Below are 25,086 nucleotides of genomic sequence, written 5' to 3' on the forward strand. Positions count from 1 at the left end.
GGGTTTATTGTGGGTGTTCCCTTTGCAGAGATCGGAAAAAAGTGTGTGTGTTTGGGCAGCAGACGTTTGGTGAGTCGCGGGATGAAGAATGCTGACCAAATTTGGTGTTTTGGAATTCCGTGATGACAAATGAAGCACAGGGTGGGAGATAAGCTATTGTTACAGGGATGCTAATTGTCTAGAAGAAAATTCCAAGTGCCATATGTGACGAGGAGATTCCACTGAAAAATCTGGACAGTCCTTCCGTAAACATGGATATCAGTGCCAAAAATATACGATTTTTCTCATATTTCCCGATGACACTCGCATACTTGTCTTGGTCTGACAGGGACGTGACATGGTGCAGATGCTCCTCTCAATGCAGCATGCAAGAGGGTTTTTCAGTTAATTTTGGCGTTCTTCATCTCAGGGTTCTTAGATGGTGAGGCCATTGCAGAGCATCTTCTTCTGTTAACTCTTTTCCAGGTCGAGAACGCACTTTCCATGAACCTCGAGGACCTCAAGATCATGAGGGAAAGTGGGGGATGACTTTTGGAGGAGGTGTCTTACCTGGACTGGCTGTCAGCAGTAATTTAGAGCCTTCAGTGAACCTGCTGACTGTTTTTGGACACAGTAGGAGGAAGATGGAGAACCTGGAGCGAATCCAGCCAGGAGAACATGGAGGTTCATAAAGCCTGTTCAGGTCATGAAGTTAGTTCTAATGATGTAATTGTCCCACGTTAATTTGCTTTGTCATAATAATAATAACAACAATAATAATAATAATAATAATAATAATAATAATGATAATAATAATAATAATAATAATAATAACAAAAATGATAATAATTAGGAGAAGAAGAAGAAGAAGAAGAAGAAGAAGAAGAAGAAGAAGAAGAGAAAAAGAAGAAGAAGAAAAAGAGGAAGAAGAAGGAGAAGAAGAAGAAGAAGAAGAAGAAGAAGAAGAAGAAGAAGAAGAAGAAATTAGATTTAACATTTTAGAAAATATTTGTAACTTGTATTTTGATTAATGACTGGACCTTCATGTTCCTTAGGAAGGAAACACAAAATCACAGATCCCGATATAAGACAAGCTACTGTCCACTTAGCCAACAACATGACTGTGTTATTACACACACTTGGACAAATACTGGCGTGTGTGTTTGAATGAGACAGGGGAAAGAGATGAATGGCTTTTCAATGAGCTCTTGCTTGCTTTGGGCAGGATAGGCAGACGGGAGGTAGTGTGTGTTTGTGTTTGTGTATGTGTGTGTGTGTGTATGCGCGCGTGTATTGGAAGAGGGCTGCTATGAAAAGGAAGCCCTTCCAGACAGAGCCAAATGACATCACCATTTGCAAATAACTTCAGCGTGCGTAGGCGTGGAGAGGGTGCGAGGAGAGGGGGAGCGAGGGGGCGGAGCTACAGCCTATAAAAATGGCAGCAGGTCCATTCAGACTCAAACACTGGAACAGCAGCTGCAGCAGAGAACCAGCCGCCTCCATAGAACCTTCATCACACACCTTCCAGCCACAAGGTAAGAACATCACACGACAACCAGGTCCCTCTGACAGCCGGTGGATTTCCAGACCTTCACTCCTCAACACTCCGTCCACCTTTCTTGCATCATGTCGGGCCCTCTAGGGCATCAGACGTCTCGATTTCTGTTGATGGAACATCAGCGCTTGGTTTGCAGAGGATATGAGGGATGGAGAACCTCAGAACTACCTGTTCTTCACTTGGAGAGATGGATGGACAGATGGATAGATAAACAGATTTTATTCATCCCAGAGGAAAATTTGTGAATTGGTAATAGATAGATCACATTGTATTTTTTTTTAGCAGACTTTATTTATTAATTGGAAAATCGATAGATAGATGGATAGATAGATGGATAGATAGATAGATAGATAGATAGATAGATAGATAGATAGATAGATAGATAGATAGATAGATAGATAGATAGATAGATAGATTGATTTAAATGAAGAAGAACTTCAGGTTCAGACCAGACTTGGTCTGCTGGCGCAGGATGGATTTGTTCATTCATTTTCTCATTGGTTCAGAGGAACCGTGCCGGAGCGCGCTCAGCACTGCAGACTTGCGGTGAGAGCGTGTTTGCTCAGGGCAACGAGGCGCTGTTCAAACAGAGCTGACCTTTGACACCCTTTCAGAGTGGCCATGCTGCTCGCTCACACATAAACACATACATGTCGAGTCAGGTCGCCTCGAGATGTCTTCGCCGCCACATCGACGCCGACGAGGTGTTTAACCTCAATGAAAGGCCTCTTTCAGCGCTGGCGTCTCAAACTGGATTCCCTCCAGACCCCAGGCAGCGCCGTGACGTCGTCCTCTTTCTTTTCCCCAGGATGCTTTGCGTGTATATGTTCCTGGCGCTGACCCTGAGCGGCGCCGCTCTGGGCTCCCTGCAGGATAAGCAGACCGACTTTGGCCTGAGAGTCTTCTCACAAGTGGCCCAGACCGCCACGGACCAGAATGTAGTGCTGTCCCCTTACGGTGTGGCCTCAGTGCTCTCCATGGCACACCTGGGAGCCGCTGGGAACACCCGCAACGCTCTGACGTCGGCGCTCGGATTCAATTTGCAAGGTGAGCCACAATTTCTGGACAACCCTCCTCTTCTCCCACCTTCTTGCATCAGTATCCAGACCAGATGCAACACACACTTGCGCAACGCTGCCCTCTACAGGGTCTGCACACACACTGCACCCTTTCTGTCCTTCAGCAGGGTTTGAAAATTCAACCTGCTCAGACAATGGGATGACAGTACCGTTTCAACCATTTAAGGAATGATAATATCAAAAAATCATCATTCGATGCTGTTAGCTGTTAGCATAAAGTTCTAAATTCACCGATCAGTATTGATGACTGATATTAATGACGCCCCTGTCTGTGCAGAGAGAGGGATGTCCCGGCAGCAGCGCTTCCTGCAGCGGGACCTCCAGAGCGAGGAAGGGGTGGAGATGGCCAGCGGGGTGATGGTAGAGAGGAAGATGAATCTGGAGAAAAGTTACCGTCGTGCCCTGGCCAAGGCCTTTCAGAGTCACGTGCACCAGGTCGACTTCACAAAGCCAGAGCAGGCCGTTGGGATCATCAACACCTGGGTGTCCGATCACACCGCAGGTACCACCCGTTCACCAGTAAACACACATTTGGTAGAACCTACGCGGCATAATTTCCTCTCCCACCTTATAGGTGCCATCCCCGAGCTCCTGGCATCTGGATCCCTCACGGCCGAGACCCGCCTGGTCCTCCTGAACGCCATGCACTTCCAGGCCCTGTGGAAGGTTCCTTTTGACCCCAAGCTGACCCAGGAGAGGATGTTCCACTGCGCCAATGGCACCGACGTCCCCGTGCACATGATGACACTCATCAACCGCTTCCACTACGGTACAAACCCTCGTCCCTAATTGGCTGTTCTGGTCACCTCACACCGCCGGGACCCTGGACTTTTATTTCAAAAAGACACCCAATTAACATTCACCGTCGGTTTAAAGACGTATGATTTTGGACAAACTACTGTTTAGGCGTTCCCATTAGGTGGGCAACTTGGTACTTTCCATGTTCTCCATATTTTCCATCTTTGAGCTCATTAAAGATCTTAAATCGTCCACTAGTGGGGACAGAGGCTACTGCTGTGATTGGCAGATGACGCTCTAACTGGCAGGTCTTAAGACGTCTGAAAGCAACTGCTGCACCCACATCCTTTGCATGTTCCTTTGCTAAACATCTCACCATCTCCTCGACCCGCAGGTGAGTTCGTGACAGCGGATGGCGTGGACTACGACGTCATGGAGGTCCCTTACGAGGGCGACGCACTGAGCATGCTCCTGGTGTCGCCCTTTGAGCCCGAGGTGCCACTGAGCGCGCTCAGTGCCGACCTGACAAGCCAGAGGATCAAGCAGTGGAGGGCGAAGATGAGGAGCGCCAAGAAGCAGCTCGCCATGCCCAGGTGAGAGTACGCCCCGAAGCACAAATACATTTAATATACACTGCTCAAAAAAATAAAGGGAACACTTAAAAAACACATCCTAGATCTAAATGAATGAAATATTCTTATGAAATACTTTGCTCTTTACACAGTTGAATGTGCTGACAACAAAATCACACAAAAATGATCAATGGAAATCAATTGTATCAACCCATGGAGGTCTGGATAAGAATCACACTCAAAATTAAAGTGTAAAAACAAACTCCAGGCTGATCCAACTTTGATGTAATGTCCTTAAAACAAGTCAAAATGAATCTGTGTTGCTTCCTGAGTGGACACTATGATTTCACAGAAGTGTGATTGACTTGGAGTTACATTGTGTTGTTCAAGTGTTCCCTTTATTTTTTTGAGCAGTATATGTTGTATATTGAATATACGTAAATAGCTCACGGGTTCACCCGATGGGTCTGTGTCCAGGTTTTCTCTGAGCTCCGAGGTGAATCTAAAGACGGCTCTCCAGAGCATGGGCCTGGGCGAGATGTTCAACCTGGCCACCGCCAACTTCAAACGCATTACCCGTGAGTATAGCTCGTGGGCGCCCTCCGGAGGACGACTCGAAGTGCGTGTAGATCCTGCTGGGATGAGACGAGTGTGCGGGTCATCTTCTCGCAGCTCTGCATCATGGTTTTCTAACCCGCAACCTGCGTTTTCCGTCACGCAGCCGACGAGAGCCTGTGCCTTTCCAAGGTCCTGCAGAAGGTGAGGATCGAGGTGAACGAGCGGGGCACCAAGGGCGCTGCAGCAACAGGTGAGGCAGGCACACACACACATTCACACCGAACACACAAATGCAGATGTATCAGCGCTGACCTTTGACCCCACCCTACCCAGCTGCCGTGATGTTTTCTCGGATGGCACCCGAGGAAATCACCCTGGACCGGCCCTTCCTCTTCCTGATCCAACACAAGCCCACAGGTGAGGCCCCTTCCCCTCACTCCTTTCTTTCTTCGCTTTGACATTTGAAAAAGTAGCCTCACCTTTCCCCCTCCTGTCCCTCCCCCTCCAGGCTCCATCCTCTTTATGGGCCAGTTCAACCATCCAGCTCAGCAGTGACCGTGAAGACCAGCCTCGTCTTCATAACACCGCGTCTGACTACTGCTTACCCATCCATATGTGTGTGTCCGTGTGTATGTGTGTGTGGTATACTGTTGATTATTTATTTCCCACTGAAAATGGGGGTGAATGGGGGTTTGTGAAGGATGGAGACATGATAGACTGGAGACTTTCATCACCCAAGGAGATGTTCATAGTACGTTTGTTGTATTTTACCAGTATTATCAAGTTACATTTGTACTTTTGGAGTATTTATATTTATTAAATTACTATGTTTTACAAACCTGCGGTCATCCATGGAGTCTGCTTTAGCTTCAGATGTTCAATGTTGTCCTCTCTGGGTTCTCGCCCATGTCTTCTATCTGGATTCTCCCCATGTTCTCCTGCCTGAGTTCTCTCTGTGTCTAACATCAGGAGAACCTGGAGTGTAGAACCTGGTGAGAACCCTTTCTAAAAAAATCCCGAGGAGATAAGCAGGGACAGGTTTGAATAGTTACAGGTGGAAACATCTCGGCCTGTTCTGATGTTCTTCAGAGGCTGAACAAGAACCACCTCAGGATCTAACCCAGGTTCCCTCACTGCCTTCAGACAGGAAATACCCTTTTATTTACTTTTTTGAAGATAAGAAGTCCATCCTGGACATCCATTGCAGCCTGGTGAAGTTCTGGAATCCATTCTGAAGGTTCTCTGCCTTAAGAAGAGCAAGATCAGAAGAAGGATGTGATCCTACTTTTGAACGTGCACATTGGACTTCAACCGGAGACTCGATTTACGGGCGGGTTTATTGAGTCAATGCTGCTTCGCTGCGTGCCTTCCTAATGGGGGTGCTAGAGACACACCGCCTCTGACTGGAGATACCAGCTTAGAATGGAGGACCTCCAAAATACAATATGACTTTCAGAACGTCCAGCAGCTCACAGAGGAAACAAAGAAAGTGTGATTATTTTAGCCCAGCTTGATCCTTCACTACTTAAGATATAAGTGGTTCCAACAAACCCGGACGAAGTTTGACATCAAATATCGATTTGTGGGAATTTTTCTTCGAGAATGATGAATGCATGTTTTTTTATCAATATGTTGATTGCGGTGTACATGGAAATACTGAACGGTTAAGCCATGAATGATATTGATCGTTTGTACCGAGGCCTATGTGAGTGAGTGAGAGTAGGGGGTACCAGAATCAGGATCAGAGAAACTTTATCGATCGCGGCGGAAATTGCGTGTCTATACAGACAGAAATAAAAGTAAATAAGAGGAACAGAAACATATAAATGAAGATAATAAAATATAAGCGGTATCAGGTCCAAGGCAATGGATTCATCCTCTTACATAAAATTGTTATTAGTGTTTTTGCCAGTGCTTAAAGTTTCATTATTGTGTTTATCTCTAGACTAATATGTTGAAAAGTGATGGATTAAAAAAACCCAGTTTAACAAGTCACCCCTGTCAAGCTGAGATAAGTGATACCGAAAGGCGGGGTATAAACTTTGCCGAACAGGAAGTTGATAGTCTGAGCGTGTGTTTTTGTGTGCGTGTGTGCGCGCAATAGAGAACCACGCATTCCGCCAACTATCTCGCGTCCGGCGTTTTCGTTTTTACCCACCGGAAACGCAAACACAACCCAAACTGTCAACCCGGCGACCTCAGTCACGGGGTTTTATTTTGAAGCCCCTGAGCGGGGACCGGAAGCGCTCCGCGTTAACACTGCCGCCAACTTCAAGGCGGCTAACTTAATCCCCGTGCGTAGCCGGCGGTGGGAAAACATTAAAAAAAAAACCGCGGCGGGGCTTTCGCGACGCGCACGGCGACGCACAGGAAGGGCAGCCGGGTGTCTGGGGACAGGAAAAGGGGGGGCGGCTTGGAGCGGCTGTTACTCCCCCCCCCTCTCCGGAGGAGGAGGCGTGGGAGGCGTTCGGATCTGAAGCCGCACTTTGCGCCGAGCTCCGACCGGGCGAGCGTCACTTCGCGGTTCGGACGCGGCCGTCCAGAGACGCGCACTCGAACATGGCATCCACCACCTGCACGCGATTCACCGACGAGTACCAGCTCTACGAGGAGCTCGGGAAGTAAGTTCTTCCTCTTTTTTTGACTTGATTAAATTGTGTTTTTAGAGGGTTCCATCTCCACCAGGACGCGCCCGTGCCTTACCTGTGCGCGCCGGCTCAGATGGAGTCGCGCACAGACGCGGGTTCGAGAAGGTGCGTCCCCGAGGGGGGAGCCCCGGTCCCGGATGTCCGTGCGTCTCGCCGCCGTCTTCCCTTAGACGTGAAGTCCAGAGTAGCCGCACCGGCTTTTATTTTCGCAACTTCCGGTTTCCGCTATAGGAGCGACTCGTTTTTTTCCATTTAAACTCCGTATCGTTATAATCATAATAATCATAATAATAATTATTATCTTTAGCATTATTATCAGCTACAGCTCTGTCTCTTCCTCAGTTTTCTCTAAATTCATCGGATTTCAATTTCAACCTGTAACTGGCAAACATGACTTTGTTCATTTTTTTACCGTTCATTCCCATGGAAAAGTATAACAAATAATATATATCATAATATATAATAAAGGCTCCAATTAGATTCAATCTTTATCACAAGACTGGTATTTGTTGAAAGAACGGCAGGTCAGTTCAGTGGGGATCAAACAGGTAATTTTATCAGCCAAAACACCCGACCTTTGACCTCAGTGAAGGTGGGTGGCGGTCCGCCTAGGACAGACCCGGGCATTTTACGGCCCGCGGGCCACATCCGGCCTGTTAAGCTTTTTTATCCAGCCAGCCAAACTATTTTCTTTGAATATTTTAAAAGGAATTTTCAATCAATATTGAATCTAGATATTCCTTATTTTTTACTTTTGTTTAATTCTGTATGGGTGATTACATACAAAATAATGATATATATATATATATATATATATATATATATATATATATAATCACCAGTAATAATTTTAGTTGAAATAAATTTGAAAGTTGAAATAAAATGCCAAAAAGTAAAATATATTGAAATATTTTACTTTAATGAAAATTGCAATTGCAATTGAATGCAATTTTCATTATGTTCAATTTACGTGATACCTAGTTGGCCTAGTTGGCCCGTGCGCAAAAATTAAAAAAGCCATGTGGCCCGCCAGACAAAATAATTGCCCACCCCTGGTCTAGGACTTACGCCACCTGGGTTTGAACTCCACCTGGAGGTGTTTCCAGGCGATTCAGAACATGTCTGTTATGCTACATACCTGGGGCGGGGGTTGGGTGGTGTGTGTGTGTTTGTGTGTTCGGGGGGGGATTGTTGTTTTGGCCGTCTTTGCACGGCGGTTGATTCCAGCTGCGAATCCAAGAGCTGGTGGTAGTGCAAGGGATGAAGTCCTACTCAGACAGACGTAGTGTTCCATCTATGCAGACGATGTGATGATGAATCCTCCGTCCTTCTCTTCACCTTCATTTGTGACGGCGCTTGGAAGGACAGGAATGCCAGAGGGTGTCAGATCAGGTGGAGCTTTTCCTGGTCCTCTAAGCTTACATCCTGGGTTATTACTTCATTGTAACCTTCACAAACTCCTTCTCCAGAAGATCTGATTAAAATCATGGCCCGGCGTCCTCTTGCTGGAGGACGCTCGAATATCTAGTAAGGTGGACTCAAGACTTAAATCCTGATTCAAATATTATCTGGCCTGGCTTCTCTCCATGTTCTCCATCCTCCTCCCCCAGTCCAAAAACAGTCAACAGTGTCAGCAAAGGCTCTAAATCGTCCAAGTGAATGAGAGGGTGAATGGCCGAATATGACTGACAGATAACGCTGTGATTGACAGCTGGCTTGTTTCTCCATCAGGCAGGAACAGGGCGGTGGATGTCCTCAGGACAGGCTCTGAGGGCAGGAGGTGGAGGAGCATTGATTATTTCAGAACTTGGATATCTGTTTCAGTCGGAAAAAGGAGGTCCATCAGGGTCCAAGCAGATAAATCCCACAGTCCGGCTGATGGCGTCAGAGGTGGTGTCCTCTTGGACCCGCTCCTCTTCAGCTGACATTTGGATCCACATCCAAACCCAGCAGATGATTCGCCCCCTCCCAGCTCTTTGAGGAGGAACATTTCAAAGTACCGCAGAGAAAGTAACATGCTATTTACCTCTGACATTTCACGGTTGTGGGCGGCGCGGTGGTGAACTGGTAAGTGCTTCCGGCTCACAGCCAGAAGGTCTCTCTGTGTGGAGTCTCCATGTTCTCTGAAAAGTCTGCGTGGGGATCCTCTGGGTTCCCCCACAGTTGAAAAACATCCAGGATGTTTGTTGGACACATTAGATTATCCAGATGTGTGAATGAGAGAGTGTATTGTTGTACGTCTCTACATGTCTGCAGGAAAAGCAGTTATAGATATTAAATGAATGAATGAATGAATCATAAATTATTTTGAAGAAATGTAAACAAAACAAGAACAATCTCACAAATTAGCAATAAACAAAGAACCCTACTGTCTGAGTTAAATGCATGTGAGACCGTAACATGTTTATTTTGAATTTATCATACTTTATTAATCCCTTTAAGGGAATTCCTCGCTGCATTTAACCCATCAAGGATGAACCATGAGCACTTGGCAGCCGTCTAGCGGTGCAAGGGGGGCAGCCGGGGCAGACCTGGGCTTGGAATCACATGTGGCCCACGTGGGGTCAGTCAGAACATGAATGATAAAACATGCTTGTCGAAATCTTCTTGTGGTGGCAGCTGGACTTGAATTTCTTCACTTGAAAAAGGGCTGCTTTAGCTCTATTGGCCTGTGTGGAGTTTCCGAATATAACCGCCAGAGTTTTTGGCGGGTTCAGGTTATGGCGGCTCTTTTTGTAAATGGAGAGTTGATTGGCAGAAACTTGGTCCAAGGGGGGTTTTTGCTAACGGGGCTGTTGTTCGTCCGCGACAAAGGAGCAACTTTTTCAACAAGAATTCACCACAACCTGGATGACTGAGAACCTCCACAGACAATGACAAAACACATATTCCGTTCATGTTACACAAGTGTGTTGCTTTTTTGTTATCATTGGTTTGGCCCTCAAAATGCGTTCAGGTTTCTCCGTGTAATAATTATTTGCCCACCCATGAGTTAGGGGTTGCTCAACAACACTTCCACACACAAAGAGGAGCTGGAAATCCTTTCGGTTCCAACAACGATCGCTCTACCCCCTGTGCCATGCTGCCATGTTCTACTCCTAGCATGTTCTACCCTAACACATGTTGTACCCCAAATACTTGTTCTACCCCAACACATGTTCTAACCCTAGCACGTGCACTAGCTCGATCGAGCACCCATCCTTTGGTACATGTTGCACCCCGTAACACAGGTTTTACCTTCAACACATGTTCCACCTGTTACACAAGTTGGTTCAACATTTAGGGTGCAGAGTTCGGCCTCCTGTTGGATGTCTGTATGTGTGACCCTTGTGATTGTTGCTGGATACCTGGCGTGGATCACGATTTAATTAACTTGTCATCACCATACCAACAGAAATTGCAATCAAAGTCTTGGGATTTGCCCAAACTCCTACTCTCACATGGTTTCATGTTTTTTTTTTTTTAATACAGTCGTCCATGATGAAGAAGGTCGATTCGCTGGAACCAACCATTCATGTTCCATTCACGCCGCACAGTGGAATATGATTTTATAAACGTGTTGAAACAGTACGTCTATGTTCCACAGGGGTGCTTTCTCCGTTGTGAGGAGATGCATGAAGATCTCCACAGGGCAGGAATACGCCGCCAAAATCATCAATACTAAGAAGCTCTCCGCCAGGGGTGAGTCAACTTTTCTCTGGACTTCATGCAGTTGTGGTCGAAGTTCTTAAGGCTTCATGTTGTCAAACCGCTTGTCCGCTCATGGCTTCGGGTTCAATCAAGAACAGCAGGACTAGATTTGGGCTCCAAAGAAAAACGCAAGCAGCAAATATGTCGTGGGTTCGTTGACCCACTGAGGGGGATGTAGTCAGGACTGAATCCCGACCTGGTCGCCCCGGTTCCCGATCTCATGAAAGGGGGGATTGGGAACGCTCAGGGAGTCAATCATCACATGATGGTCTAGGGTTTCCTAGAGGTTAAAGATGACTGGCTTAGGAAATTACTTGAACTCAACTGCAGGATTTTTGTCCAAGCAATGAACACAACTCAGAATCTTTGGAAATTTAGTCCTGGGATTTTCCACTCTTTGTATTCAAGCCTCTCAACTTGAAACGGTTCGTGGCTCTAGACCAACCCATCAAGAAACCCATCTCAGAAAAGCTGCAGGCCATGTTCTAAAACATGCTTTGGTACCTCCCAGCAGCCCTTCGGCGTTCAGGATTCATATGTTAATTTATCAGTTTAGTGGTTTTAATACCTGTTAAACATGATTATGTGATTACGTGATTATGCAAAATGTGTTAAAAATTAACATTTCAATCAAGCGATCACCTGATGGTCCGATGTGAAATGGCCATTCTGTAGCTATGAAGCAAATAAATCTCCTTCCGTGTTTCCTGTGTTGCATTGTAATGAAGATCCAGGCGTTCCCCTCAGTCAATAAGGTAGCAAATGTTTGCACACTCAAGGTGGACTCGTAGGGGTGGCGTGTGTGTGTATTAGTGGGGGGGTGAAGGAGTAAATAGAAAATAGCATTTTGCAAACCGATCTGTATTCCTGGCATTGTGCTAGCTGTATTAGCTTCCTTTTATACTCTGTTGAAACTGCCCAAACTACTATTTATTTGTATTAACAGAGCCAAATGCCAGGGAGCCGCTTGCTGTCCTCAATGCATCTTCGCATTGCCATGGCAATTGCGGCGGTGACCAACAATTTTCTCACTTGTGCTTCTCATGTTCCTTCCACCCTCGCGTTGCACATCCTGACATAGACTTCAGTGCATTAGATGAAAGAAGGTTTGATTCCTTTGTTACACTAAAACCCCTGACTAATATATGTGATAATAAATAGTTTTTTTCAGCCAGACTCTGCCTCCTCACCCTCCGTACAGCTTGCCCTCTGTGAGTTACTCAAATTTGTACAAGCCTCCCCCGCTTCCGTTCCCACTTCCTCAAAGACGGGGAAGAGAAGAGAATCCCATTGCACAACCGGATTCTTATGAACAGAAGTTCATAATAATTTTATCAGAATTATTGAAGATACTTCTGTAGACTCTTAGGGGCAGCTGTTGGAAGTGTGTGTGTCCATCCAATTGAAAGGTTGGTGGTTCAATTTCCCGCAGTCGTGACCTTGGTCAATGGAGTTTTGACAAATACTGAAACTGAACTGGGTCAGAAGGACTGCTATTTTAGACAGAGATTCATTTGAAAGTTAGCAGTTTGATCCCGGCATGCTGAAGTGTCCGAGGGCAAGACGAATGAATGAATGTGATCTAGTGGGGATCATTTGCAGAAAGGGATTCATGTGCTGATCCACAGATTTTGACATCAGAAAGTAAACGGCGACATTTGTCGTAACATCTGAGAACACCTTCCAGGGTGGGATTAAATTCTTTCTTTCTTTCACTTTCTTTTTGCACTCGCTCGTAGCATATGCACCTCGTGACTCCGCATCACATTTTCAAAGCGAGGATCTGCTGTAATCTGGCTTTAAGGGGTCTGACACGGCAGCAGCTGGAGACACTTTCACCTCCTGCCCTCGGCTGCGCTGCTGCAATATGACTTGTCGCCTACGCGTTCTCTGCTGGCGTCATGAGAAACCCCCAGACAGGAAACGCCATCTGACTGGACCGGTGCGAAACTTGGCTTGGGTCCGTGCCGCTGTCGCATCCATCCAGGGAATGTGACGCCACGTTAATAACGTGATAGCCGGATACTGGATAGACCCCTCGTCCTCACCGCTGACCCCTGACATGTCTGGACAAGACGAAACAAGAGCAGGAAGAGGAGGCAGTTTCTTTTAACGTTTGTTGTGTTCACAAGTAGTGCATGTCCAGACAGCCAGCCATGTCCGTTGATTGGTGAATTACCATCTACGCTTCACATAGCTGTGGATACCGGAGCATCCCATTCCTGATTAAGGCAGCATTCAGTACCACATAACACTGTACATGCAGTCAAACTAAGAGTTGACTTGTACTTGATTTACTACATAAAGAAAAGGGAATCCCGTGCCCATTTTGATATCGTTGACTATTTCATTCGTCACTTTTGAGATCATCAACTACTGCGTGTGAGGGAGAACTCAACAGCAAGACCGTCCCTTCAAAATAAAAGTGCGAATAAACAGGAGCGGCCTTCCTGAAGGCATCCAGATGTAACGATCGGCAGACCTGGCAGAGCAGGCTTGTAAGTGGAGGAAACTGGGGCAGCGGTAAGCGATGCTTGGACCCAGCAGAGTGGAAATGATCACTTGACAAACCCACCAGGCCATGGAAAAGCTAGCGTCCGTGCACGAGCCACATGAGCCACTCTATTTTTGTTTTTTGTTTTTTTTTGGTCTTTCTCTGGAAAATACCTGAAGCCCTGAATCCGCTCACTCTGAACTCCTCATTCCCATGGAAACGAAAGGCATGGAGTTCTAAATATAGACCTCAGGGCAACATAGGTTTTGTTTAAGTGTGTCAGTCCTCTCAGAATTTTATGAATCACCAACCTAAACAGTGCAATTTTGGAAGTGTTTTTCAATGCCAGCTGTTATCTTGGCGACCGGGGTGGGTTGGGTGGTGATAACCCCTGGCTTGACCCTGCGATTTTTCACAGTCCATTCAGTAGTAGGCCAAAAAATGGAAATCCAAAGATTCCGTGTGTGTGTGTGTGTGCTTTAACGGCTAAATATGGTGCTGTTTTTCCTGTTTTAGTCCATACCCTCCATGTGAGTTCAGGGGGTTAGCTTCCCTCAGAGTATAAGCAGTGCTGCACAGCTGGCCCCTTGGACTGTTACACAGCAAGGCCTCTCAGCAGCTCTTAAAAGTACCATGAGCAGGATTATATGATAGATGGCAACACATAATACTCAAATACTATCCAGATTAAACAGTGGTAATGAGAGGAGCTTGATGACCACAGTCCTGGATAGATATTTCTTGCTCCAACCCCGACTTTATCTGGAATGAGGTGCCGAATGGCTTTCTGTGTTTTTTTTTTGTGCTTTTCCTGTCCCAGTTGAATAGCCAGTTCTTTTAGGCCGGCTGTGGTTGAGTGGGCTCTGGAGCAGCCTCCACCTACACCCAGCAGCGTCTGGCTAAAGTAGCAGATTGGCCGGGCAGGGTACGTCCGATGATTGACATCTGCTCACGTAGTTCATCGCTTTAAAGAAAAACCTTAACACTTCATGCAAAACTGACGGAATAGGGTGGAAACGATTTGTTGCTCCATCAAAATCGCTTGACGGTAAATTAACAAGCACATTATGACTGACACTAGATATTATATCCTGCGTGTCAGCTTATTGAAAGACTCTCCAAAGAGGAAATTATAACGTAGGGTTTTAATTGCCTTCGAGAAGCATGCTGTGAAAAAAAAATGCAATCAGTCGGGTTTCCTCGCTTGGTCTTAAAAGGACTTTTTGTTGTGTTCCTTAATGAAAATATGCTCCTACGTGACATTTTGATCCGTTTCTGCCAGTTGCCAATCATTGCAGGTTGCCAAAACTTTCTTCCGGTATTCCAACTTTTTTGAGTTTTCATTGCAGCAACCGCGTCCACATCAAAGTGTCTCGTCTCTAAAACACCATCAGTCGGGGTCGGGATCTCTGCCGGCGTACGTCGAAACAAAACTCTTCCGTGTGTTCTGAGTCATTTGCCGGATCCGGTTTTGGAAAATGAATCTGCTCCATACGCTTGGAGACTCACTTTAGGAAATATGGTTTAATATCGATGCTGCGGAGCAGAAATGGAGGACTGGCAGCAGACGCGATGCAGCTGCAGCAGTGTGTTTGAACAGCACGAACCAGTGAGCCGTTGCAACCACACATCAGGACTGCCAGGACGTTTTATCTAGCGATGAGCAGCAAGATGACATTTTATGTCGTTGTCATGCTCAGCACTGGTTTGGAAGTCTTGGGTACGACACAGGTGCAACTTGATAATATCCTTTACACTGTAAGTAATATTCAGTGAATCCAGAGAGGTCCGAATTGAAGCTGAAACGTAGCAGAGATTTTTGTGAGCCGATGCCAGAAGTGTCCACGTATTCATCTGTTTGTTATAATTCACCCCAGACTCTCTGGTAAGTGATGCACAGCTGCTCACGGTGGGCTAAAAATATCTCCTTAGAGTGGCATGGGGGAGCACGTACAGCAGAAATCAGGCTGCCATGTGATAGAGCAACTGCCAGTGGGAGTGGAGGACTCCCCGCTCCTCGACAAGATGGCACTTTCATCCTCGCCTGCCTCATTTCCCCGTCAATCAGTTGGCAAGACAACTACTGGCTAATTCTGATCTCTCTTTTGTTCTTTTTGTTCAAGTTGAAAAGATGCTGGAGAAGCGAGACTGGGTGATGTCCTTTATGACTGACAGGCGATTTTCAGATTTGTTTTTCCCGCATACTGAACTGTCCTTCATCTGTTCCAAAGCCAGGAAGTGTCCAAACTATGAAAGGCCAAGAAAGTAGTGTTGTTTTAAGGCGACACTTCATTGGCGTGTTGTGGAAAGTCATGACTGAATTAAGTGGTTCCAGATACTTGATTCACTTCTTCTCGATTTACCGGTCAATCTACTTTCCCACCCTTATCCCCGGTGACTGAAAGAACTAGATCATTGATACGGGCGGTAGTGTTTCTTCCTCAGAGTATCCGGCCTCTACCTTAGAGATAGAAAGAGGAGCTTGGTCTTCCTGGAGGACCACAGAGTAGAGCTACTGCAGATAAGCCAGATGAGCCAGAGGATGCCTCCTGGACACCTCCATGATGAGGCAGCCTGGAGACGCTAACGGGGGAAGACCCAGGATATGCTGGAAGGACTTTGTCCCTGGGCTGGGTTGACATTCGATTTGCCCAGAAGAGCCGGACCAAGAGGACGAAGAGAGGGATATCCGGCCCTTTCTACTAAGACTGCTGGCCTTGCGATCCCTTCCTGGATACGTCCCCGAAGATAGATGGATGTATGATTGGACGGATGGATGATTCAGTACCTCAGCCCTGGAAGCATGAACAAAAAGGAGTCGAGTAGATCTAATCTGATTTCTTTTTTTTTTTTTCCCAGCTGTTGAATTTCTCCTTGGTGAACGCGATCAGATACAGCCGTAATCCCGGGCGGGTCGGCAGCAGCTTGCAGGTATTAAGTGTTTGACGATGAAGCACACTGACGGAGAGCTAAGCTGATTTGCGTGCCGTCAACCTCTCCGTTAAAGCCAGCAGGAGGCGCTTCACAGGCCCCGATAAGCGGCATTGTACCCCCTCTGGCTGAATAACAATGCTGGATGGATTTCTGTGGATTAGCCAACCTGTCCCACAGGGGTCAGACCTTTGTCCAACCAAAGAAGCCGAAGCGAAGGAGAAAACGGGTGCGTTTTTTTTTTTGTTCTCCATTCACTTTCTTTCATCAGCCTAAGAGTGTAAGGCAGTATTTATTTCCCCAGTGATCTGGACTTGAAAGGCGGCATAAAACATGTCATATTATGCTGTAATTGCTAGTTAATCATTGAAAATGCATATCAAAGCAGCTTAGAGTTCCAGGATGTCGTGACACATCATTTGTATTTTTAGCCTTTGGGCGGCTGGTTTGGACGGAACAAGTCATTTGGAAATGGAGTGCCTTGGAGTCTCTGAGTCCTTTCTAATCAAGGGTAAACTATATGTCTATATTACGGCACATTGGAGGGTTCAGCCGGAGGGGCTGCACTCTCTCAGCCAATCAGGGGCCGGGTTAAGGGCTGGGTGAGTATCCTTCAAGTCATTGATCCAGTAGCTGTCTTTCAATCAGAGGGTCAGTGAGTGGAAAAGTGTGTGACATGAAACCATCCTGCTGTCAAACCCTTCACTTACCACTACCAGCATCAGTGAAAAGCCCCCTGGTTCATAACGTAACTTAAAACCGAGCAGTATAAGAATGAAACAAACCGCTGAAAGCCCTTGCGTAAGGATAACTTTGCTGTGATTTTCTGTTCCAAGCAAACAAAGGACTTGACTTTTGGTTCTTGTCAAACCAGTTCTTTCTGGGCGTTGTTTGTTGTTTTCTCCGGGTAGGTGGGGATCCATGCAGCTGCTGGTTCCACCAGCCGCCGCTGGTCGGTATCGTGATTCTTTGCCCTGTGCTTGATGTCCTCCTGGTTCCATTTCACCCGGGGAGCAGTAAGCTGTTTGTGGGTGGACATCTGGAGTTTTAGCACCCTACAGGTGATAAGTGTGAGTGGTGGGCCGGGGGCCATTTCACGCCTTAATGAAAGATATGGTAAAGTGGAGTATTCTCTTTGGGTTTTACTCTGAATCCTCATTTAGACAAGTAGGCCGGCCACTCAAGGGACACACTGCCCGGTTTTAATTAGGGCTTTTTTGTCTGTCCGACACAAACCGGCTGCTCCGACCTGGAGGCAGGATCTTCTCCGCAGTGTCTCCTCCTGCTTTAATAAGCCCTCTGCTGGAGCAGAGGGTTATCCCCCTGAACTTCGGGTTATTCTTAATCTACGAGGAGAGGAGTGTGAAGAGAGAACCTGTTGGGGTCCTGCGGGACTCGGGGACTACTGATTCCCGACCTGTAGCCTGAAAAGGCTAGTATGTTACCTGGGACAGGCAGTGCTTCCTGGAGTCCATAAGGATGCAGATAAGGGTAGAATTTTCCTTTAGCGAAGAAGGGCATCGGCAGTCCGTACATGTATGCTTCACATATTCACCTCTTCTAATGAAGGTGATTCAAGAGTTCCCTGTCAGAGGGTCACTATGGCTTCTACTTTCTGTTTTTTTTTTTTTTTGGCATCGCGCTATGGCCGACTTTTCATTTGCAATATGTGAAAAATTTGGAGACACTCCTGCCACTCCACACACACACACACACACACACACGCACACACACATCCTTGTATCTGCATTTAACCCAAGTGGAGTTAAGAGGCCATCGATATAGTGGGAGGCTAGGAAGTACACGAGTGCTGTTGGTCATGTGATTCACTCTGACTGGGGAAGACTTATGTATGTATGTATGTATGTATGTGTGTATGTATGTATGTATGTATGTATGTATGTACGTATGTATGTATGTATTTAAAACACAGGTGGCACCAGAGCTGCCATGCAAGGTGCTAACCAGAAAATAGGGAGTAAGTGGGGGTTCAGTGTCTTGCTTAAGGACACTTTGGCATTGAGACAGGAGGGGTTGGGGGTTGAACCACCAAACTCTTGACCAACCAAGGCTCCTGTGTCCCAGTCTAGTACCTTTTTTTAATTTTACAGTCACAATCTTCCCAAGTGAATAGTTTTTTTTTAACATGTTGATTCATTTATATAACAAAAATGGCAATGTTCCTTGTTTCAAAATCTGGCGGTTGACCAGGTTTTCTCTGTGTGGAGTCTCCCCATGCATGCTTGGGTTCTCTCCATGTTCTCCTGCCTGGTTCGCCTCCAGGGTCTTTCTCCCACTGTCCAAATGCAATCAGTATATCTCTATACAACAAGTGAATGAGAGGATGAATAGTTGTACAGGTATGACGTGTAAATGAGAGGATGAATGGTTGTTGGTATCTATATGTGGCAGTGTTATTGACAATTGCTGGTCCAGGTTAAACCCCGCCTCTCTGCCCAGAGACAGCATGGGTTGGCTCCAGTCCTCCTCAGCTGACCTCCTGTGAAGAGCATGCCGTGCACATGATTAAGGAAACTATTAAAAGTCAGATGAGGCTTGGGATGAAGTTCAACAAGCCTTCCAGCAGCCGAGGGCTGGAAGGCAGGAGAATCTTCCTAGAAGCCAAAGTGAAGTTTTGCATTTTGCAAAATTGTGGTGTGGAGCTCCTGTTCTGTCAGGAGAAACCTCTCTCCACCCTGGGTTGGAGATCCTTTCACACAAGATTTTCATCTTGAACTTTTTAGAATGATTCCATCATTCTGTATCTTCATGGTTTCAGTCGTGCCAGAAAATAGAACGTGAGTTTTTGTGTGTGTCGCTTCAGGGATTCAGGAAGCGTATATTTATATCTACTCTCGTTTAATGAAGCGCCCAGGCGATAATGTAATGAGTGACCGCTAATGATTGAAGATGAATTGCAAATTGACGATTCTTCTGTCAGCAGATAGGTTCTTACCTCAAACATGAGCGCCAGATGTGTGCGCGTCACAGAGCCACCAAAATAAGAAACCGAAACCAAAAGTGTGTTACATTTATGAAATCAAGGAACCACTACAGAGAAATGAATTGTAACATAAACATTAACATAAACATAAACAAGTTGAGCTCCAGTATCTATCTGAGTCCCTCTTGTATTGATTAAATGAAAAGCTTAAATCAGGAAACCAGAAATGCAACCTGTATACCCAATTAAAATATTTATTTCACCTTGTTAATATGATTTTTTTTTTTTTTGCTCCCAATCCTCACACATCAGGCTGTCATGGATATTTTGCACAACCCAAAACATTTTTTAATGTTTCACATTTACCAGAAAATCTAAATTTAGAATAAAAAATAACATTAAAAAAAAAAAACAGCTAAAAATTAAACGATTTCTTATTAAATGCTATTATTTTCCAAAGCCATAGGGACCCGCAGCAGATGGTGTCTATATGTGTGCGTGTGTGTGTTCTACTACACATCCTGATGCATCACAGGTAATCAGGCCTTTGCTAATGACCCAGTGATGCTGAAGGGCGCTAATGAGCGGTTCTCACTGGTAAAGCGTCTTCCTTGACGCCCAGACCAGGTTGCCCACGCGGTGCAGCAACGCCAGGAGCGATGCTGCGCTGGTGAAAAGGCGCTAAACCCAGCGGGGAGTCTTGGCCCTGGCTTGCTGGCCCTCCTAGCAGCCACTGCAATCTGCGGACCCTGACGAGTTGCAAAATAAAAACCCTTCCTCAGTCCATGGTCTTTTGCTTGAAAGTGCAGAGGAAACAGCTTGGAAATGAGCCAGAATGAGCTGTTTTTCTTAGCATCAGATGAGGTTTGGTTGCCTTCCTGGCAGAATATCTTGGATTACAGCTATTCAGTTTCTCTACTGTTGTCGGGCTATTTTTGGAAACATGGTGGCCTGAGTTAGGAAAATTACATTTCTCATTGTCTCAGTTGAAGAAGGCGCACACCGTACCGTTAGCTAAGCTACACTTACCTCAGCCTGAATCCAGGTTTAATCTCATAATTTGAGAGGGAAATTTCAGGATTATATCTATATATTAAAAACTCTGGTATCCCTGAACAGTTAATCAAATCTGTGCCCGAATCCACTCTTTGATTCCTCGGTCAATCTGAAGGTGGTTCCAAAGTGATCAGTTTTAGCTAAGACATGTTTAGTATTTCTGTCTAAAGAGAGTTTAGACAAATCTGCCTGATACTATCACAGTGGCGATTTGGAAGGAGCTCCGGTCCAGCGCCTCTGGCCTCAGATTCCTTCTGTTGACTGGAACGGGACGCCAAAGGACCGGTGGCCTCTTGCATGTAAAATTCCATGGAAATCTTGCCGTCTCATTGGCTCAAGGTTGGTTTTGAAAGAGCTGGATTCATGCAAGGACTCCATGTGTTGGAGAGTGGTGAATATATGCTACTCAGTCTCTACATGCAACCCTGAGTGTAGGATTAGTGGTATAGATAATGAATCAATGGATTCATCTATATATCTCAAAACAGTTTTCCTGAACATACTCACTGTAGTACATGATGTACTCTGGGCCTCCTCAGGTGATGTGCTGAGTGACTGAAAGTGTACTTTTCCCTCTTGGACTACCGGTATGTCAGTACACTGGGCATTAATAACAAAACTTTTGACTTCATCGGGGATCAGCACTGAGCCCCTTCTTGTTTGCATTTGTGATGGACAAGCTGAGAGATGAGGTTAGACAGGAATCTCCATGAACCATGATGTTTGCAAATTACATTGTGTTCTGTAGTGAGAGCAGTGACCAGGTTGAAGAAAATCCAGAGAGGCGAAGGGATCCTCTGAAAAGGTGAAGAATGAAGGTTAGTCACAGCAAGACAGAATATATGTGTGTGTGAATGAGAGGAATCCGAGTGGAATGGTGAGGCTACAAGGAGTGGAGATCAAGAAGTTGGAGGATTTCAAGTACGAGGGGTTAACAGTCCAGAGCAAAGGAGAGTGTGGAAAAGAGGTAAAGAAACGGGTTCAAGCAGGTTGGAATGGGAGGAGAAAAGTGTCAGGAGTACTATGTGATAGAAGACTATCAGCCAGAATGACAGGAAAGGTGTTGTGTGGACTAGAAACAGTGACAATGACGAAAAGATGCTAAGGTTCTCTTTGGGAGTGACCAGGATGGATAGGATCAGGAATGAGCCTATCAGAGGAACAGCACATGTTAGATGTTTTGGAGAGAAGGTCAGAGAAGCCAGACTGAGATGGTTGGGTCGTGTAGTGAATATAATTGGGAAACAGATGATGGAATTGGAGCTGCCAGGCAGGAGATCTGGAGGAAGAGCAAAGAGAAGATTTATGGATGGAGTGAGAGAGGATATGAAGGTAGTTGGTGTGAGAGAGGAGGATACAGAGAATAGGGTTAGATGGAGAAGGTAGATTCTCTGTGGCCACACCTGAAGGGAAAAGCTGAAAGGAAAATAAGATGTTTGTTTTTTTGCAGATGACGCCTAGTTTATCTAATCGCAAGGTAAACTGTCTCCGAGTGATGGCAGTGAGGTACTTTGGTACTCACTGACTAATGGTACAAACACTGCACTTTCCAAATTCTGAGAGGGGAAGTGAGAGGCAAAATCTTATCTCCCAGGACTATGAAAAATGTCTGTTTGTCATGGTGTCTGCTGTGAGTTTTAATTTCACCCTGTTTGAAGTTGGTAAAAGAAAAAGCTGCTGTGGTGGAAAAAGTAATTGAGTTTGTGTCACACCGCCACCGCCCCCACTTGAGGGTGACTCATTTCTATAGTGACTCAATGAGCCACAGCGAGAGAAAACATGTCTGTGTGTGTCTGCATGGATTACTATTATTATTATTTCTTTTTGGTTTCATTAGTTTCAGAAACCTAAAATACCCTCATGTAATTATCCTAATAATAATACATTGTGAGGAACAGCTAATCAACAGTTTGTTTGCTCTTACCCTGAAACTATTTGGGTATTAAAACTTCTGAAAGAAGGCAAACATGAAAGAGTTAGAGTGGACTCGATGATGTGATATTATTTGACAGTAGAAGTACACAACATGTATGCTGGTAAATAGCCATGACTACTTGTTGCGCTGCCGAGGCTGCTCTCGCATGGGTCGGGATGTTGAAAGCAGAGGGAACCAGCCAGGCCAATCAGGATGTGACTGAGTAGATATCATGCTGCATTTTTTAATTTTATTTATTTCTCCTTTATTTAACCAGGAAAGTCCCACTGAGATTAAAAACCTCTTTTTCAAGGGAGTCCTGGCCAAGAGGCAGCAAAAGAATACAATTACATTTAAAATGAAATTAAAATGCCATACAAATCATATAAAACAGTTGCAAGTCTGTGAAGTCGTCTCAAGTGCTCTCAATCTGGACTCAAAGCGGCTCAATGAAACAAGTTCCGTGAGTTTCCAGTCCTTTTGCAACATGTTCCATGTAGTGGACAACATCTACTCTCTCCAAGCCAATTGCTCAGTCCTCTTCCTGGTGTGGTGCGTGTCCAAGTAGGTTCAAAAATGGGCTTTCCTCCTCCAGTGTGAGCAAGCCAGATCACGGTCTTTGCCGTTGCATGTCGGACCTCGTCTCAGTGCCGACCACCGACTGGCATCAAACCTTGACTTGGGTCCCCGTTTCAAAGCTTCCCTTGTCGAAATCTTCTTGTCATGGCAGCTGGACATGAATTTCTTTACCTGAAGACGTTTCATCCCTCATCTGAGAGGCTTCTTCAGTTCTAATGACCCGTGGGGAGTTTCTGAATATATTCACCATGACCTGGAGAACCTCCACAGACATATTCCAAAGCTTTATTGTTCTCAAGATCAAGATCGGGGCTTCAAGTAGGCAAAGCTTCAGTGGTCTGCAATGAGCAATGAGGGCCAGACTACCCTTTCCCGAGCCACATGATCCAGCTCTTCTGGGTGATCCCAAGGCGTTCCCAGGCCAGCCTAGAGACATAGTCTCTCCAGCGTGCCCTGGGTCTTCCCCGTGGCCTTCTCCTAGATGGACATTCACGGAATACCTCTCCCGAGAGGCGTCCAGGAGGCATCCTGACCAGATGCCTGAGTCACCTTATCTGACTCCTCTTTATGCAGAGGAGCAGTGACTCTACTCTGAGCCCCTCCCAGATGCCTGAACCTCTCACCTTATCTCTAAGGAAGAGTTCGGCCGCCCTGTGAAGAAAACTAATTTCTTGTATCGGCAATCTCGTTCTTTCGGTCACTACCCAAGGCTTGTGACCCTAGGTGAGGGTAGGAATGTAGATCGACGGATAAATTGAGAGCTTCGCTCAGCTTCCTCTTCTCCACAGCCGTCCGGCACAGAGCCCACAACACTGTAGACGCTGCACCAATCCGCCTGTCAATCTCCTGCTCCATCCTGCCACCTTTAACTCTTCCACTTGGGGTAGGACCTCTTCCCTGGCCCGGTCTGGGCACTCCACCTGATCATGGACAGATGAAGCCAACGGAACCACATCATCTGCAGAAAGCAGATTTGTCCACCAAACCAGATCCCCTCGATACCCTGGCTGCCCCTAAAAGTTATGAACAGAATTGGTGACCTCTGGGGACTTCTTATTCTACATCAGCATCTGTCACTTAGTTCGATCAAGCTAATTCTGGAAACAGAGCTGACGACATTCTTGGGACATAGACAGTTAAGATCGAGAACTAACGGTATTTGCTAGAAGCAACAGTGTTACCCTGGTGGCAACAACTAGACAAATCAACCACTACATTTCCAAAAAACCCACTGCTTACCAGCTCATACCATTAAATGGACCTCCAAAAGGTGCCGAACTCAATACAGGCTACAGCGTGGACATACTTCTGGACCTCCTGCACAATCAGCACAAAGCAAAGACAATGCACATTCTTTTGTTAGCCTTCTTGTATGAGAGCAGACACAGCTGACAGACACAGTTAGCTTACCCATGCTAACAACACTATACAAAGCTGGAGTCACTGGGCTGCATCACAATATCAACCATAGCTAATGCTAAGCCACATGCAGCACAGATTACACAGTGGTGACACATCACCAAAGCGAATGCGCAAATTAGTTGGAGGGCCAGATTTGGCCCCAGGGCACCTGGTTGAATTGTCGCTGTGCATTTAGAAGCTCTCAATCGCGCTAACACTCCCAAGATGGCAGTGATGCTTGAACGTGACTGGATGTGACGGCTGTTTCCGTGCCCCTCGTGTAAAGCTTTAACGGGCTTCTGAAAGAATGAATGGTTATAAGACCGCCGGTTGGTTATCGAGCCTGTCAAAGTGCTCTTTGGGTGCATTAACGACTTTCTCTGCCATTTAACAATGACAATCGTCCCTTTAGCGACACTGTCCTGGTCCAAACCTAACCACAGTCTACTCTGCAGACTATTTTTGGTCCAATATATTGTCTCCAGCTGGACGGGTCGCAGCTATAACTTGCTCTTCTAGACGCTTTCAATCAATACCCTGGCAGCGGCTCACCTCGGCTGTTTGTGTTTCCATAAATCAAAGTATACAGCTTCGTTTTCTTTCTGCCTGGCTGGCACCCACTCGCTCATTTCTTTGCTCTTGCTGAACTCATATTGTTTGTAAATGGCTCTGCGTTGACATTCAGTCTGCACTGCCCCCTGAGCTGGGGGGTGGTGGGTGGGGGTACAGGTAAGTCGGGTGTCAGCGGGTCGGTTAAAACTCCCTCATCCTCGCCTTGTGTTTTGCACATTGTAGCCGCTGAGTGCAATAGCTAACGGTTAGCTTCTGTTTACCTGGGTGGTGTTCAGGATGAATGTCCGAATGGCTCTCACTCTGCATCATAGAAACACAACTATTCACCCTCGCATTCACGTGTCATATATAAAGACATACAACCATTCTCT

General features: G+C 46.0%; 2 protein-coding genes across 14 annotated transcripts in view; both read left to right on the forward strand.

Moving 5' to 3' along the window:
* Positions 1-1,423: 1,423 nt before the first annotated feature.
* On the forward strand, positions 1,424-5,322 carry serpine1 (serpin peptidase inhibitor, clade E (nexin, plasminogen activator inhibitor type 1), member 1). The gene is made up of 9 exons (XM_086166340.1): positions 1,424-1,514; positions 2,346-2,584; positions 2,894-3,118; positions 3,191-3,385; positions 3,749-3,947; positions 4,404-4,504; positions 4,648-4,734; positions 4,818-4,901; positions 4,993-5,322. The coding sequence occupies exons 2-9, from the start codon at positions 2,347-2,349 to the stop codon at positions 5,037-5,039; spliced, it is 1,176 nt and encodes a 391-aa protein (XP_086022466.1). The 5' UTR covers positions 1,424-1,514; position 2,346; the 3' UTR covers positions 5,040-5,322.
* A 1,372-nt stretch (positions 5,323-6,694) lies between these two features.
* LOC147223799 (calcium/calmodulin-dependent protein kinase type II delta 1 chain) overlaps positions 6,695-25,086 on the forward strand; it is a 61,977-nt gene continuing 43,585 nt past the window's right edge. For all 13 annotated transcript variants that reach the window (XM_086165542.1, XM_086165546.1, XM_086165549.1 and 10 more), the window contains exons 1-2: positions 6,695-7,105; positions 10,719-10,813. In XM_086165542.1, coding sequence (XP_086021668.1) covers positions 7,044-7,105; positions 10,719-10,813 — 157 coding nt within the window. In that variant the 5' untranslated portion in view covers positions 6,695-7,043. The remainder of the gene's footprint in view (positions 7,106-10,718; positions 10,814-25,086) is intronic.

Source organism: Fistularia commersonii, chromosome 19, assembly GCF_037954325.1.
Source record: "Fistularia commersonii isolate RoL2024-O1a breed Wild chromosome 19, RoL_Fcom_v1.0, whole genome shotgun sequence".
Lineage (NCBI taxonomy): Eukaryota > Metazoa > Chordata > Actinopteri > Syngnathiformes > Fistulariidae > Fistularia > Fistularia commersonii.

Coding starts and splice junctions, on each gene's coding strand:
- serpine1 (XM_086166340.1), top strand. CDS start 2,347: ATGCTTTGCGTGTATATGTTCCTGGCGCTGACCCTGAGCGGCGCCGCT. Junction 3,948..4,403: donor AAGCAGCTCGCCATGCCCAG/GTGAGAGTACGC, acceptor GTCTGTGTCCAG/GTTTTCTCTGAGCTCCGAGG. Junction 4,902..4,992: donor GATCCAACACAAGCCCACAG/GTGAGGCCCCTT, acceptor CTCCCCCTCCAG/GCTCCATCCTCTTTATGGGC.